Source organism: Danio rerio, chromosome 1 (assembly GCF_052040795.2).
Source record: "Danio rerio strain M-AB ecotype USA chromosome 1, GRCz13ab, whole genome shotgun sequence".
Classification (NCBI taxonomy): domain Eukaryota; kingdom Metazoa; phylum Chordata; class Actinopteri; order Cypriniformes; family Danionidae; genus Danio; species Danio rerio.
This window is the reverse complement of record NC_141021.1, coordinates 50,891,179-50,910,000: the sequence shown is the minus strand read 5'-3', so window position 1 is coordinate 50,910,000 and position 18,822 is coordinate 50,891,179. Positions and strand designations below refer to the sequence as shown.

General features: G+C 34.4%; 1 protein-coding gene across 2 annotated transcripts in view; it reads right to left on the bottom strand.

Annotated features, from left to right (window-relative positions):
* sorcs3a (sortilin related VPS10 domain containing receptor 3a) overlaps positions 1-18,822 on the bottom strand; it is a 415,901-nt gene that overhangs the window by 55,914 nt on the left and 341,165 nt on the right. For both annotated transcript variants that reach the window (XR_015476924.1, XM_087237654.1), the window contains exons 13-16: positions 16,289-16,380; positions 13,266-13,373; positions 11,192-11,309; positions 10,223-10,356 (exon numbers count right to left, since the gene is read on the bottom strand). Coding sequence is in view for 1 of the 2 variants with exons in the window: in XM_087237654.1 (XP_087093780.1) it covers positions 10,223-10,356; positions 11,192-11,309; positions 13,266-13,373; positions 16,289-16,380 (452 nt within the window). In the remaining variant the exon portion in view is untranslated. The remainder of the gene's footprint in view (positions 1-10,222; positions 10,357-11,191; positions 11,310-13,265; positions 13,374-16,288; positions 16,381-18,822) is intronic.

Here is an 18,822-nt window from a genome sequence, read left to right as displayed (position 1 = left end):
TCATCAATTTGTTATTACTTGTATATGTTACTCTGTGTCTTGTCAGGACTCTGGTGGGATATCTGGGTTATGTGGTCTTTTTGAATGGTTTCGGCTTACTATTGGACACTATCGGCTCACGATTCTGCCATGTCTATTGCTCACACATATATTCACTGTTTGACCTCTATTGCACTATTACTTTTGACCTCCAACCAATAAAGAGATATATGCATATTGGATTCTTTTTTTTTTTTTGTATATTTTTTATTATTATTATTTTTGGTGAGTGTGACACTTTTCAATGGGTTAGAGTTGATTTTTCCTCCATTAACTTTTTATGTTAAAATTTTGAAAAAGTGACTTTTATTGACATATTTTAATAGTTTAAAGTGATCTATTGTCTATGTTTGTGTTGTAATTATGGTATGAAAACCTGGTAATAAAATATCAGTACTTTTTCCTCTTAATTCACAGACTTATTTCTCATTTAATATTTATTCTACAACATATTGTTTCAAACACATAACATATCAACAGAAGACAACAGAAGAGTTAGATTTTCAATATCAAAAGTCAACAGAAAAGCTATGAAAGTGCCATAATTCCATTTCCTAACCCTAAATAAAAATAAAAAAGAACTGAAAAATGAAACCTGTTAATAAGGATTTTTATTTTCTTTCTAAATAATTGCAACATAATAATCATCAGTATCTTAAAAAAAATTGTGTTTAACTCACTTTTTTGAAATCTCATGTGACATATGTAGGTTTGACTCCTGTTCATTTATAATACAGTAATTCCATCTGACGCAAAATAATAATATAAGCAGCTAAAAATAAAATCATGTTTTTTGGTTTTCCTTTTTTAAAGTTTAATAATTTAAAGCATAGTAATTTTCCCTGATGGAAAAGCAAATAAATGCTTCCTTCTAAACTATGTGTTGTGGCTCCGGCCAGGAGCTTTTACTGTGTATATAAACGGCTCTAAAGGCACAGCTATAGGAAGGAAGCAGAATTACAGATTTATCACAGTCCTCAAGAGAAGATTGCTGTGATGGCAGAGGTAACGGTGTAAAGATATAAACAGTCTGGCAGGAATACGTAAGTGCAAAATTCAAATGCGGATTGTTATCCGTGATGATTGTGTAACCAAGCAGTTTTCTGGGATTACAGATATACAGGCCTCCACTTTCATTTTTATTCTTTTTAAACTAATGTCCAAAGCTTTTCACTCATCATAGCACACATGCTGCAGATGATGTGACAATAAAAGTGATTTGAGTTGATTTTATTTAAAGTTCTTTTTAATAGAGAACAATTTCACAGTATTTATTCATTCATTCATTTATTCATTCATTCATTCATTTTCTTTTCAGCTTAGTCCCTTTATTAATCTGGGGTCTCCACAGAGGAATGAACCGCCAATTTATCCAGCAAATGTTTTTTTATGCAGCGAATGCCCTTCCAGCTGAAACCCATCACTGGGAAACACCCACACACTCGCATTCACACATATACACTACGGACAACTTTAGCTTACCAAATTCACCTGTACCGCATGTCTTTGGACTTGTGGGGGTCACCAGAGCACCCAAAGGAAATGAGAAACATGCAAACTCCACACAGAAATGCCAACTGCCCCAGCCGAGACTTGAACCAGCGACCTTCTTGCTGTGCGGCGACAGCGCTACCTACTGCGCCACCGTGTCAGCCTAATTTTTACAGTATTTCCTGTAATTTTTTTTTTTTTCCTCTGGAGTCTTATTTGTTTTAATTTGGCTAGAATAAAAGCAGTTTTTATAATATATTTTAGGTCAATATTATTAGCCCCCTTAAGCAATATTTTGTTTTGATTGTCCACAGAACAAACCATCTTTATACAATAACTTGCCTAATTACTCTAACTTTCCTAATTAACCAAATTTGCCTAGGAAAATCTTTAAAGGGCAACTATTTTACCCAATAGTATCTGGATGCAGCCTTTATGATGCAAGCTAAGATTGCATCACTCAGCGATGCAATATCCAGACAATGGAGTGAGTGACATCATTGTGAGTGGTAGGGTTAGGGGTGGGGTTAGGTGAGCCCATTAAAAAGCATTAGATGCAGCTCAGATTGCACTGCACCAGGTCTGCATCCAGACCCCTCTTATTTTACCCCATTTTCAAGAATTCATCAAGATTTCTTTTGTGTCTGTAAAGTTTCAGCTCAAAAAACCCGGCAGATTAATTATTAGACCTATTAGAATATTGGAATTTTCTACACCTGTGCCATTATTGCTAGTTCTCCCCACCCACGTGCCTGTCAGAGTGGGCCTCAATCCCTGCCTGGGCTGTGTCAGATAAACAGCACAGTGACAGACATGAGGGAAACAGATCTCACATGACATTTGTGAGAAATACTACAGTAAAAATGCTACCAATGATTATTTGATGGATTTGTTGTGGAGTTAATTCAAGCCTTTCTGCAACGATGAGTCACACACAATGTCGTTACAAAGCACACACACACTGTTTTCCCACACAAATGTGACAGGATGCACGTTAATATCAATTGCTGTATGAATATCTGTTATGTTAATGTACAAAATAAACATGATTTAAAGTCCACAAACCAGGATTGATGAATTGATGTCTTCTTTTATAATTGTCCTGACACTATGTGGCTGTGGTGAAAGGGTGTGATGGTAAAATCACTGTCATTCATTACAAACATGCACTAAATAGTTTTTCAACTTGTAAAACTCATTCTGGATCACATTTCATGATGACTAATGATCACAGAGTGAACAGATTTTTTAATCCCATTTGCTTTGCGCACATCCTGTGTTGTTGATATGATTATACATGGAAACATGCTAATAGGCAGCTGTCAATCAATTCGGTGGGCAGGGAAACCGAATTTCTACATCATATTGCGCTCAGCCTCAAAATGGGAGGGATTTTAGTTCTATTTTAACATCAGGAAATAAAAAAAATAATATTTATTGTGCTTCTATCACTCCAATATGACTGTGGAGACACTATACCAACACAATTCTGTCCAAACAGCTTACAAAATATTATTTTCATCATAGGTGCCCTTTAAATGTCACTTTAAGCTAAATTATAGTAACTTGATAAATATCTAATCAAATATTATTTACTGCCATTAAGGTTGAAGATAGAAGAATCGGCTATTAAAAATGAGTAATTAAAACAATTATGTTAAGGATTGTGTTTATAAAAATTGCTTTACGTTAAACAGAAATTGGGGGAAAATATACACAGGGACTAATAATTCAACATGGCTATTAATTCTGACCCCAACTGTATATAAATACATACATAGAAATGAAAAATGATTAAAATGAGAAAAGTTCAGGAGGATCACCTGTGTTCAGCAAACCCTAAAATGGCAGATGCATAATCACACACAGCGTGAAGTGACTCCATGCGGAGCTTCTATTCATATGTAGGCGAGCTTCTAGTCTTAGCCAATCAGAGATGTCAGAGGAATTCTTTAAATATGTCCTCGCTCTGACATTCATAATCAGCGAGTGTGACAGACTCTGAAAGAAGAGGGTGAAATTTCAGCAAAAAAACATTAGGGATATGTGCCAAAATCAAGGTGGATTTGGAGGAGAAGGGTACAGTAAAATGGTATTTTTTCATTGTTTATTTGTTTGTTTGATTAATTAACACAACTATATGAAGCTTCCATTTGCAATAACAGATAAATATGCCTTTATAAATGTTTTTAGTTTTCATTATTGAACTCTGCAAAGTACAAAATGTAAAAAAAAATGATTTATGAAAATTTATAAATGATGGTGTTTTGTATCTGTGCCCATGCATATTATACAACAGCGATCAAAAGTTTAGGGTCAGTAGGATTATTAAATGTTTTAAAATAAGCTTCTCTTGCTCACCAAGGCTGCATTTATTTAATCAAAAATACAGGAAAAAAAAAAGTGAAATGTTATTACACTATAAAATAACTGCTCAAATATAGTTTATGATTTAATTTAATAATTTATTTCAGTGATTTAAATGATACATTTTCAGCTTCATTACTCCACTTACATGATCCAGAAGTCACTCTAATATCATCATCATTATTATTATTATTATTATTATTATTATTATTATTATTGCTGTTATTAATTTTGTTAATGTTATTATTAATGTAATAGTAATAAAAGCAATAATGATTGAATAAATAATTTCATTTTAAACATGCAATAAAAATATATTTTTTAATTTATTTATTATTTTTCCAAATATTTAACAATTTAACATTTTTTATTATTTTTTAATGCAGTGTATGTATATAAGCAAATGCTGCTGCATTTATTTATTTATATTTTTATTTGTTAATTTTTCTTGTCTTGTGATGTATGTATGTATATAAGCAAACACTGCTACTATTTTATCTATTTATTTATTTATTTATTTACATGTATTTATTTATATTATTATTATTATTGTTATTATTATTCTAATTATTTTAATTTGTTTATATTATTATTAGTATTATATATTTATTCATTTTTTAACTATTTATGTTATTTTATGCTATTTATTTTATGCAGTTTATGTTGTCTATCGTAATTCATTTAATAAATTATTTATTAGTTTGTTCATTTTACTATTTAATTGTATTTATCTATTTATTTATTTACAAAATTTGTATTTATTCATTATCTATCTAATGGGCATTTTTTTTGGGCATTTCTTATGTTTCTTTTGATTGTTGAACAGTAAAGAAGATATTTTGAAAATGCTGAAAACCTGTAACTATTGACTTCCCTTGTGAGAATAACAAATTCTTCGAGGGTTACATGTTTGCAACATTTTTCAAAATAGCTTCATTTCTATCTACATATGTATTTCTATCTATCTATCTATCTATCTATCTATCTATCTATCTATCTATCTATCTATCTATCTATCTATCTATCTATCTATCTATCTATCTATCTATCTATCTATCTATCTATCTATCTATCTATCTATCTATCTATCTATCTATCTATCTATCTATCTATCTATCTATCCATCCATCCATCCATCCATCCATCCATCCATCATTTTATTTGTCTGTCTGTCTGTCTGTCCGTCTGTCCGTCCGTTTGTCGGTCCATCCATCCATCCTTCCTTCCTTCCTTCCTTCCTTCCTTCCTTCCTTCCTTCCTTCCTTCCTTCCTTCCTTCCTTCCTTCCATTCACCATTCATCCATTCATTCATCTATATATCCATCCGTCTATCTGTCTATCCATCCATCCTTCCCTCTTTCCTTCCTTCCTTCCGTCGGTTTGTCGGTCCGTCCGTCCGTCTGTCCATCCATCCATCCATCCATCCATCCATCCATCCATCCATCCATCCATCCATCCATCCATCCATCCATCCATCCATCCATCCATCTATCTATCTATCTATCTATCTATCTATCTATCTATCTATCTATCTATCTATCTATCTATCTATCTATCTATCTATCTATCTATCTATCTATCTATCTATCTATCTATCTATCTATATTTATCTTTTATTTGTTTGTTTGTTCGTTTGTCTATCCTGTTTATTTTAGGATAGAACTAGGCAATAACAGTATTTGCATTAAAATACATGAAAAAAATATCCTTAACTGCCATCATATTTTAGAACGAGAGTCCTCACAGGGGGATCTTCACTTTAATAAGTCCTTTTTTATTTTGTACAAATAAATGTTAAAAAATAATATGAAAACATCCAACACTGGAATCAAAGTACCGGAAATTTAAAGACACATAAAAAAGCTTAAGAGGCGTCATGGGGACTGTTTGCATTTACAGAAGAAAAATAACATAAGTTTGAAAGCATTTTCAGATCCCTCCACACAGTTTCTGAAATATTAAACCGAACTCTTAACTTTACCAAACAGAACAGAAGAAAGTCAACACAAATCAATGTGAGACATATCAATCTATGCGTGAATGTGATAAATAATATACATCCCAGGGCATTTATATATACTTTAAAAGACAGCAACAAACTTTGAGAACATCAATCTTCTCATCCTCTCTCAGCTCATGTGGCCTTCAAAAGCTTTAAAGTCCTGGATTTTCTGTCTCTATGCATCCTAATCCTCAATAAAGCACCTACACTGACCCTACGGATGGGGTTAACCGGCCTGCTGCTACAAAAAAATGCTATGTCTATTCAGAGATCTTTTAAAACAGCTTTCAGATCCCAGTGAACTGAACACGAAGGCTATGCAGTCGCAGTACATGAGTAAATCTAGACAACACTTTACATCTGAAGAAGTTTGAGGTCTTGATCTTTTTAACAGTCTGACATACAGAATCAGCCCGAGGTCATGTATTGATTATTTGTGAAGTAGACTGTTTACTCAGTACTAGTGCTTTCTTTGGATTGAGAATAAAACTCTTGGTTGAGATAAAATTCTGGGTTTGGTTGGCATGTTTTTTAAGATTGAACTTAAAGGTAAACAACAACCACGACAAAAGGGTTTAACATGTATTTCGCAATTTAACTTACAATTTGTGCTGGGCCGTATTTGCTTGTTATACAATACAGGTGTACATGTGTTGTTTTTATCGACTTGTAAAGACCTTAGAAATTGTGTATAACAAAATGTCTAAAGCTGGAATTCTTTGTATGAAATTGATAAAAAAAAAAAAAAAAAAAAACAGTAATATTGTGTCTTCAAAAATTTCTAATAAAAATATTATGACTTAGAGCATTTATTTGCAGAAAATGACAATAGTTTAAATAGTCAATATATATGTTCATGTTTCAAACCTTAAATATCATATAGTGCCTGTCAAAAAAAGCTGCACACTCGAATAATTAATCGAATAGCTTTGATAATGGCAGACATTCGCCATATCATCATTTCAACATGCTTCTGCAACATCAAAACATTTATTCCCATCCAGATTTGCATAAAATGTTGCCAAGATCTTGTATTGAGGATTAAAATAATTACAATAAAGGATCTTGTATTTACACCTAAAGTCTTCTCCAGCACATCGCAAAGATTCTCAATAAGGTAAAAGTTTGGAAGTGGTGGCCAATCCAAGTGTAACAATGATGTCTAAAGGTATTTTTTCAGTATTCAATGTTATTATTATTATTATTATTATTATTATTATTATTATTATTATTATTATTATTAGTAGTAGTAGTAGTAGTAGTAGTAGTAGTAGTAGTAGAAGCAGTAGTTGTCATCATTGTTGTCATAGTAGTAGTAGTTGTCACATCCGTCAGTGACCACCTGAGGGCGCTGTAGTGCACTAGGACTTTGTAGGCACTGCAGCGTCCCAGGAAAGAACTACATTCCCATACATACCATGCGCATACACAGGAACACTTACACTGACCCGTCATCTCATCTGTTCTGTGTTACCGTTGATTATCTGGACTATATATTCAACCATTCCACCTATGTTTGTCATCGCGTCGTTTGTCTACTTTGTCTTCCTTGTCTTCTTGCTCCCAGTAAGTCTGATATTTCCAAATTGCTGTTCCTGATCGTGTTTTTGTATTTTTGCCAAAGTCTAGTTTGTAGTGTTTTTGTTTCTGAGCCTTGTCTCTGTTTTAGTTTCTGGTTTTGTCGTTTGTTTGTTACTTTGTATTTTTGATCACCTTGTTTGTTTCACTGTAAATAAATCTGCACTTGGATCCACACCTTTTTGTTTTTGTTTTGTTTTGATCACGTTAACGTGACAGTAGTATTATCATTTCCTGCAAATAATTAATAATAACTTTAAACTGGAACTTAATTTTATCCAGGGCTGTTTTTTCTGTAGTAGTGCAGTTTAATAATTCCCCAGCACATCTCAAAGATTATCAATAAGGTTAAAGACTGGACTCTCTGGTGGCCAATCCATGTGTAACAATGATGTATATAATGATGATCTATATATTTTTTTAGTATTCAATGTTATTATTATTATTATTATTATTATTATTATTATTATTATTATTATTATTATTAGTAGTAGTAGTAGTAGTAGTGTAAATTTTCTGCAAATATACTATAATAACTATGATCTGGAACTATGTTTACCCTGTAGTACTGCAGTTTAATAATTTTTGGTGAGAGCTCCAATTTTTTTCTTTGGAGCTTGTAACTCTCTGAAGTTGGCAGTCCCAGTGCTTCCAAGTAAAAAGTTTTTTTTTATTTTTGAGCCCTGAATCATGACACATTACTTCTATTTTTGCTTCAAGCAGAGATGTGGCAGCCAAACTTAATGGTGTTAGTTAACCCTGAGACCTCTGATTATGTTCAGACTGGCGAGTCTGTAAGACCATTACCAATGGTAAATGGACGAGTGCGAGCACACCTATAATAGTAATCAAATATCTAAATTAAGATCGCATCTAAAATGATGATCAGCACATAATTATAATCAGTCCACATTTGAGACCTGCGTTTAATTGGAGTCAGATCAAATTAATAACACAGTCAGTCTAAAGTAAATTAAACAGTTTAACACTAGAACTACCAGAACTCCATAATAACTATAATGACTAACTATTACCGCAGTCAATCTGACCTTCAGACTAGACTGTACTTTGTCATTTGATATCAGAACATATTTGTATTTAAAGACAAGGTTATTAATAACAACAACAACAACAACAACAACAACAACAACAATAATAATAATAATAATAATAATACTATTAATCATATTTTAAAAATCACCAATACCACGATCACCAGCAATCTAACAGTTGCAGATTGCTGGAGAACTACAAATCTGCCACTGTTATGAACTACAAACCCCTTCATGCACCACTCACACACACACACCAATTCCAGTTCTCTTCCTTGATTGCAAACACACAGCTGAAGCTTGTGAAGACTCATTACCAGGACTATTAATACACCTTACTCTCACACACACATTGCTGAGTCTTGTTTGCTGTAACACTTCTAAGGGTGCTTTCACACTAGCACTTTTGGTCCGCACCCAGGTTCATTTGACGTCATTGTACGGTACGTTTAGCAAGTGTGAATGTGTATTCTGAACCCGGGTGCGAACCCGTGAACCGTACCCGAGTCTGCCTGAAAGAGGTGGTCTGGGGTACGGTTCATGCGATCTCTGGTACGGTTTACTTCAGATGTGAATGCAATCGTACCAAATAATGGAAGTGAACTGCCAACTGTACAACAAACTATCGTTTTTATAACGTTCGTTCGTTAGTCCGTTTGTGTGTGTGTGTGTCACGTTTCTTACCTTGGTGACACGCCCGGGACTGAGCCAGGGCAAACACAGTGATACACAGTGATGTCTGCTTGTCTCCTCCAAAAACAGCTTCTGCAGACACTATGTGATGTTCTGAATGTGCATAATATTTTTACAGCAGATAGAGTCGCTTTCTGTATGTCCAAAACCAAAAGCTTTCAGTAAAAGCAGAATGACCACAATGTGCGGACGTCTTTCCATTTCGGCGCTTGCTTGCGTGGCCATCACCTAGCAACGGCTGTAAACAAAACAGCAGCTTGATGACGCAAGCGTACGCAGGGTTCAGAAGGAAAAAAGACAGTGTGAACACAAACCAACCGAGGAGGTGGCAAGGGGGAACAATCGAACTTGGGTACGGTCCAGGCAATTGAACCAAGTGTGAAAGCACCCTAAGAGTTTTCTAAGGATTTTCTATGAGTTTTATGAGTGTTTTCTGGTGGTGGCCAAAGCCAGGCTTCATGATACACTAAAACAGTCGCAGCAAATGGATAAAAATATATACAGTTGAAGTCAGAATTATTGGCCCCTCTGTATTTTATTTCCCCAATTTCTGTTTAACGGAGTGAAAATACTTCTTTGCCATGATGGCAGTACATAATATTTTTACTAGATATTTTCAAGATACTAGTATTCAGCTAGTACAATTTAAAGGCTTAACCATATTAATTAGGCAAGGTTTGGTTATTAGACAATTACTGTATAATTACTGTGTAGATAACCAAAAACAAATATTTCTTAAGGGGGCTAATAATATTGGCCTTAAAATGTTTTTTTTTTTATATTTAAAAAAATGCTTTATTCTAGCCGAAATAAAACAAATAAGACTTTCTCGAGAAGAAAAAATATTATAGGAAATAACATGAAAAATTCCTTGCTCTGATAAACATAATTTGGGAAATATTTGGAAAAAAACAATTCACAACATTCACAAGACGGCTAATCATTTTGACTTCAATTGTATATATGATCCGCTGATACTAGTTTACGTTGGTTAACTCACCACTCAAAGTCATGTGCTCTGCATATGCAGGGTTCAGCAGACAGGATCCTAGAGTTGTCCCATCCCACCATACAATAATTTCCAGGCCGACGCTTCATGTAGATCTGCTTTTGACCCATTATGCACGGCTCACCCTAAGAAAATAATATTAAAGTCAGAAACTGCAACAGTCATTTGCTGGAGTGTACACAAAACTCATTACAGGGCATTCCAGCGAGCTGTATGTGCTACTCGCTATTCAACTGGACTACATTTACCATGGCGCTTTGCAGCAATGCAAACCCACAGCTGTTAACAATTTGCACTGACAGAGAAACACACACAGCTGAAGATTATTCACACAGATTACACCCACTATATAAACCCTCCAGGGGCAACACGGTGGCTCAGTGGTTAGCACTGTCGCCTCACAGCAAGTAGGTCGCTTGTTGGAATCCCGGCTGGTTCAGATAGCATTTCTCTGTGGAGTTTGCATGTTCTCTTGGGTTTCCTCCGGGTGCTCTGGTTTCCCAAGAAATACACTATAGGTGAATTGAATAAACTAAATTAGCCCTAGTGTGTACATGAACTACTGTGTATGGGTGTTTTCCAGTACTGGGTTGCAGCTAGAGAGGTATCCGCTGTATAAAACATATGCTGGATAAGTTGGCGGTCATTCCACTGTGGCGACCTCTGGTGAATTAAGGGACTAAGCTGAAGGAAAATTAATGAATGATCTCTCTCACATTGCAGAGTCTTGTTCTACTGTTTAGTGTGCAATTCAAAGTGTTTTCTCTGTTCCTGTATGCCTGTGTGTTTACCTTTGGACTGTCTATTGGATTATTATCTCCTTCCTCGCCATGGCTCCTGTTGACCCTTGCCTGTACACCATCCCTTATTTAAATAAAGCTACACTTGAAACTCAGCTCAGCTGTTGCACTCACAAGAACAAACAACGCACAACTCAAATATTGTACTCTGTGTTTATACCTGGTTATGCAGGTGCCAGGTTTGATAGTCCCCTTCTGTGCACCTTCTGGTGAATACGGACTTGTAGTCGATTTTAATGAGCTGCCATTCGGACCGATGGCTGAAGTGTCCGAAAAATCTGCAAACAGACAAACAAAACTTTGATTCACTCATTTTCGAGCGAACCAGAAGACTTTATTAGCTGTTCAGGCGTGAAATGTAGACATTAAACTCTGCAAGAAGGTACATCTCCTGAGGCCGGATGTGCAATCGTGGGTCACTTCATTAGCTATGTCTGAAATTGCTCCCTACATCCTATAATGTGCACAGCATGGGGTTAGTTGAATTCAGAGTGAGTAATACCCTTTTTCAGTTAAGCCTTTTAGAAATGCACTCTGATATACAGTATATACATTAATGCTATTATTTGTACTTGGAAATTTGCCATTAATATGTAAATGTTTTGAATAAGATGTGCATCTGTGTTTTATTTCATATTGTGAAAAGTGTCTTTGTGTTACATCAAAATTTCAAATAGGAATATAATTTAGAGCCTTTTATTAGTAGAAAATGACAACAGATCAATACAGAGTATTTACAAAATCCTAAATATTAGTGAAGAATGTGTAAGTTATTGTTTATTTAAAAAATAACACATATTTATAGCTTACGGTTTTAGGTTTAGTGATAAACTATGTTTGATGATAGTAATGGTGAAACAAACATCAGTCTTTTTATACACATATGCACCTATTTGTTTACCAAAATACTTTACATGCCAATTTGCATATAACAGCTGCACATATAACGTTGTAATATGTATACATTGTCAATTTATATATTTGCATTCACTATTTACTTCTATTTTAATATATATATATATATATATATATATATATATATATATATATATATATATATATATATATATATATATATATATATAAAATATGTATATATATATATATATATATATATATATATATATATATATATATATATATATATATATATATATATATATTATATATTATATATTTTTTATTATATATTTTTTTTTATTAGTCCTAGTAGAAGCTGCTTTCACGAAAACAAACCCCTCATATGTGTGAACATATCTGGTAATTAAGCTCTTTCTGGTTCAGATTCTGTTTATTAACCTATGCATTAACTATATATTATATATTAATCTATGCTTATTTCTTTGTTTAATTAGTTATTATTTTATTTTTCATATTTTTAACTTTTTAAAACAGGGGTCTCAAACTGCCGGCCCACGGGCCATAAACTATTTTTATGGTACACTATAATACTTATTATAAGTCACTACAGTATTTGAAGTAGGCCCTGTGTTTACGATAATTTATTTTTAACACCAAACATGACACTTTCTGTCCATGTTTATCTATTGCTGCACAGATTGTTTAATGTGTGTTTAAACTAACAGTAAAAACAGCACAGTATGACCATCTTAAACTATACACTAGCACCAAGACATAATGAGAAATGTTATTGGTTCACTGAAACTAACATTAGCTTAAGAGTCTGATTCATTAACCTTTCCTCATGGGTTTACCTCTTAAACAGTTTCTCCAAGCTCAGAGGAAATTGTTCCTTATGCAAAAAAAGGACATAATGAGGACACACAGGCTGTATGTGTGTATGTGTGTGCGTGTGTACTGGTTTTGGTGGTTTACAAGCACAGTTGTTTGTATAGTGACATAGGTATGACCTAGTTGTACTCTATTACGTAAAAATGTACTTTATAAAATATGGCGGCACTTTGGCTTAGTGTTTAGAACTGTTGCCTCAAAGAAAAAAGGTCACTGGTTTGAGTCCCAGCTGGGTCAGGTTGCATTTCTGTGTGGAGTTTGCATGTTCTCCCCATATTTCAGTAGCATATGCCAGAGTAAATAGTGCTTCATTCCATGGCAGGCCCTGATAAATCAATGACTAGAAGGATAGTGAGTTAAATGTATAAAATACATTACGCCTATGGAGAGTCCCTGTAGAACACCAGTGTGTGTGTGTGTGTGGGTGTGTGTGTGTTTGAGAAAGATAGATGATGGTCAAAAACAAACCTCTATAGACTTACGTCATGATCTGATTCTCTGCACCTGCCTCCACTAACACACCGTCCACGAACAGCGGCATGGCTGAGAAACTGTGACGAGTCCACTGACGACCTTCATCAAAGCTGATCCTGCAGCAGACAAATGATCAAGTCTCAGCGGATGACAAAGCTACATGCAAAAAAAAATGGATGCAATGGGGGTTTAGAGCAGTGATTCTCAACCACGTTCCTGAAGAACCACTAACTCTGCAAAACTCCATAGCTGCATCCCAAATCGCATACCTATGCACTATTCTATGCCATTTTGTAGTATAATTAGTGTAAGTGGTGTGTTCACACTGAATACTCTAAAAATAATAAGTGCACTTTAATCACACTGCAAAAAAATGCTTTTCTTACATAGATTTTTTGTCTTCTTTCTAGTCCAAATATCTAAAAATTCATAAAATCAAGAAGAATTTTCTACAGAAGCACAACATATTGTCTTGTTTTGAGAAATAATATGCCAATATTAAGTGAGTTTTTCCTTAATACAAGCAAAATAATCTGCCAATGGGGTAGGCAAATTAATCTTGTTTTTTCTTTTGACGTAAGATTATTTTGCTTACCCCATTGGCAGATTATTTTGCTTGTTTTAAGGAAAAACTCACTTAATATTGGCATATTATTTCTCAAAACAAGACAATATGTTGTGCTTCTGTAGAAAATTCTTCTTGATTTGGGAACTTTTAGATATTTGGACTAGAAACAAGACAAAAAATCTAAGTAAGAAAAGCATTTTTTGCAGTGTACCCAGATGATGCAGTCATTCAGCCGCTAAAATGAAGTGTGTAATGATGGACACTTCATGCACTCAACGACCGCAGGTTTGCTCACGTAGCGGAAGGGGCTGAGCTATCGGGCGCACATGTTGGATAACTTTATTTATTGTGGGTTGTGAAAGCAAAATTCTCCTAGGATAGTGATAATAGCGCCTCCCGATGGTGAATGCGGTTATACTCACGGCAGGTATTATTTGATATTTCAGTCATTTATTTCACTGATTTGGCAACCGTCAAACGTCATCAGGGAAAAGGTTTAAATTTCCGCTTAGTAAAAAAACATTAGTGTGCCATTTGGGACGACACTACATACATATAATATCCTGTTGAGTGTGTAAGTGCATAAGTACATAGTGCAGAGTGCATAGTGTATAGTGTGCCATTAGGGACGCAGCTCATGTCTCTTTAAGCAAACACACCTGATTCAGATCATCAGCTCTTTAGCAGAGATTGAAAGACTGGTTATGTGTGTGAAAAATAAAGGAGACATCCAAAACATGCAATGTTGGTGATCCTCCAGGAATGTGGTTGAGAAACACTGGTTTAGAGCAATCTGAGTGTAACTAATTAAAATAAATTATATAAATAAATATGTATGCAATGGGGGTTTAGAGCAGTGTTTCTCAACCACGTTCCTGGAGGACCACTAACTCTGCAAAACTCCATGTCTTCTTAAGCTAACACACCTGATTCAGATCATCAGCTCATTAGCAGAGATTGAAAGACTGGTAATGATGAGTGTGAAAAATGAAAAAGACATCCAAAACATGCAATGTTGGTGGTCCTCCAGCAATGTGGTTGAGAAACACTGCTTTAGAGCAATCTGAGTGTAAGTATTTAAAATAAATGATATATATATATATATATATATATATATATATATATATATATATATATATATATATATATATATATATATATATTTCCATTATGCTTCGCTTTATGGTTTCGCTACATGTGGAGACATTCACATCATCTTTCCCGCATTTGTTGCAAATTGCGTGACATCAACTGGACGGAGGAGCTTGGCCGGACGTGCCCCGGCCCGAACCAATCACATCGAGCATGCTGTTGTTAATATTAGGAGGGAACTAAATCTATTTATCCTCGTTTGGAGTAAAACACTCTGGACAACGCTTAAACAAAAATTAAGACCTTATAAAAAAAAGCAGTTAAGACTTTTAACACCTTTTAGGGGCCTTAATTTTCTCATAATTGATTTATCAACTTTTAATACTTTTTAAGACGCCGCGGACACCCTGCAGCAATCAGCATTTTTTAAAGTATCTCCTCTTGTGTTTAACCAAATAATGAAACTCAAGCACGTTTTGAACACATTTGAAAGACTAAATAAAGACAGAAGTTTCATATTCAGTTGAAATGTCCCTTTAAAGACAAGCGAAGCAAGAAAAGCACAAGAAACTAGGACATTAATTTAAAAAATACGGAGTTTGTACAAGTCCACAAACGTGGGCGGGAGAAGAAGCAAGTAACTTTCATCTCGAACGCCTGATCTTGATGCTTTCTGACAGCTCATCAACATGGTTTCACAGGTGCAAACAGTAGGCCAGCATGTGTGACAAGGTTGCGGCGCAAGGACTAGAGCTCCCTGCGTGTTGTCTCCGGTCCGCTAAAAGCAACTGTTGACATGTATCCATTATGAGAACATACAGTCAAGGCTGTTATTTGAAGTCACACTTGCAGAAAACGACACGACTGCCCTCCACAGTTGTGACTCCACTTACTGTCTCGCTTGAGTTGTTTAAGAGAACAAAAAAAAATAAAAAAATGAAGGTTCCACACTTCAGTGGGCCTAAAACTAAAGCCCAATGTCACCAGTGATAAGAGAGAAAAGATTTAAGACTCTGGAGGATTAAACAGCACTGAAGCAAAACCAGGAAAGGCCAATTTGAGGAAGGAACCAATGTGTGAACTTGGGGGGATAAGTGGGAAGCTTTAATATGGAACACTTCCCATGGTACGACACATAAAAACTGATTCCAATCTGGTATTTGGCAGCCTTTGTTTCATTTTTTTGTTCTAGTAGGGGAGCATGTTCGACCTACAGTACGCCAACCCATTGATTTTTTTCCCCCTCAACGATCTTAATAGTACAAAACCTACCCTGTCAGGCAGACAGAGCGCCGACCGAAACGACTGAAGCGGGAATTCCACCAAACCAGCATGAATAAACCTGGCAGAATCAAAGTTATTTTCACCTACCAAAGATGTCTAGTGGGCACAGTGGGCTGCTTCACGGCTACCAAAGCTCCACCTTTGTCCAGAAACCACACGTTGTGCTCTTCCTCAAAAATCTGCATGGTGGGAAGAACAGCGTGGAGTTTTCTTATTGCACAAACATGGACACAAAGGCATTTTTATCACATCATGCAGCCATTTTTTTTTTTGGTTTAATCTCCACCATTTTTTTTTTGCTATTAAAAGTGCTGCAGTGATTTCATTCTGTTCCAAACCAATAAAAAAAGAAGTAGCTAGCATTTTTTAAATCTTATTTATTTTCTATGGCATCCTGTAATCAATGGCTTCTTTCTGAATGTGCTTTTAAAATAAGCTCACAACATTAGCATGTTTTAAAGGGGTGGTCCGCTACGATATATTTTAAACTTTAAAACAATGTCATCTTTGCATCTGAAATGACAAAATGAGCAAATGACACTTAATAATGGTTGTCATAAGCTTGCATAACATTTAACTCACATTGATGAAGTGTCATAACAAACAATGTCATCTTTGCATTTAAAATGACAAAACTGAGCAAATGACACTTAATAATAGCTGTCATAAGCATACATGAAGTCTCATTGACATTAATGAAGTGTCATAACAAACAATGTTATTGTTTCATTTAAAATGACAAGACTGAGTAAATGTAACTTAATTACAGTTGTTATAAGCATGCATAAAGTCTTATTCACGCTCATGAAGTGCCATAACAATATCATCTTTGCATTTAAAATGACAAAACTGGGAGAATGACACTTAATAACAGTTGTCATAAGCATGCATATTCTCATTCATATTCATGAAGTGTCATAATGTCATCTTTGCATTTAAAATGACAAAACTAAGCAAATTACAGTTAATAACAGTTGTCATAAGCATGCATATAGTCTCATTCACATTCATGATGTGTCATAACAAAAAATGTCAATGTTGCATTTAAAATGACAAAACTGAGCAAATGACACTTAATAACAGTTGTTATAAGCATTCATAAAGTCTCATTCACGTTCATGAAGTGCCATAACAATGTCATCTTTGCATTTAAAATAACAAAATTGAGCAAATGACACTTAATAACAGTTGTCATAAGCATTTATAAAGTCTCATTCACGTTCATGAAGTGCCATAAAAATGTCATCTTAACATTTAAAATGACAAAACAGTGCAGATGACACTTAATAACAGTTGTCATATGCATGCATAGTCTCATTCATATTCATGAAGTGTCATAATGTCATCTTTGCATTTAAAATGACAAAACTAAGCAAATGACACTTAAAAATAGTTGTCATAAGCATGCATAAAGTCTCATTCACGTTCATGATGTGTCATACCAAACAATATCACTGTTGCATTTAAAATGACAAAACTGAGCAAATGACACTTAATAACAGTTGTTATAAGCATTCATAAAGTCTCATTCACGTTCATGAAGTGCCATAACAATGTCATCTTTACATTTAAAATGACCAAACAGTACAGATGACACTTAATAACAGTTGTCATATGCATGCATAGTCTCATTCGTATTCATGAAGTGTCATAATGTCATCTTTGCATTTAAAATGACAAAACTGAGCAAATGACACTTAATAACAGTTGTTATAAGCATTCATAAAGTCTCATTCACGTTCATGAAGTGCCATAACAATGTCATCTTTGCATTTAAAATAACAAAACTGAGCAAATGACACTTAATAACAGTTGTCATAAGCATTTATAAAGTCTCATTCACGTTCATAAAGTGCCATAAAAATGTCCTCTTTAAATTTAAAATGACAAAACAGTGCAGATGACACTTAATAACAGTTGTCATATGCATGCATAGTCTCATTGGTATTCATGAAGTGTTATAATGTCATCTTTGCATTTAAAATGACAAAACTGAGCAAATGACACTTAATAACAGTTGTTATAAGCATTCATAAAGTCTCATTCACGTTCATGAAGTGCCATAACAATGTCATCTTTGCATTTAAAATAACAAAACGGAGCAAATGACACTTAATAACAGTTGTCATAAGCATTCATAAAGTCTCATTCACGTTCATGAAGTGCCATAACAATGTCATCTTTACATTTAAAATGACAAAACAGTACAGATGACACTTAATAACAGTTGTCATATGCATGCATAGTCTCATTTGTATTCATGAAGTGTCATAATGTCATCTTTGCATTTAAAATGACAAAACTAAGCAAATGACACTTAACAGTTGTCATTAGCACGCATAAAGCCTCATTCACAGTGTCATATCAATGCCATCTTTGCATTTAAAATAACAAAACTGAGGGAATGACACCTTATAACAGGTGTCATAAGCATGCATAAAGTCTCATTCACATTCATGACGTGTCATAACTGTCATGTTTGCATTTAAAATGACAAAAATGAGCAAATTACACCTACTAGCAGTTGTCATAAGCATGCATGAAGTCTAATTCACATTCATAAAGTGTCATGTCATGATTATAAAGGACTTATGAACACTCTGTCAAGTAAAATGTGACCC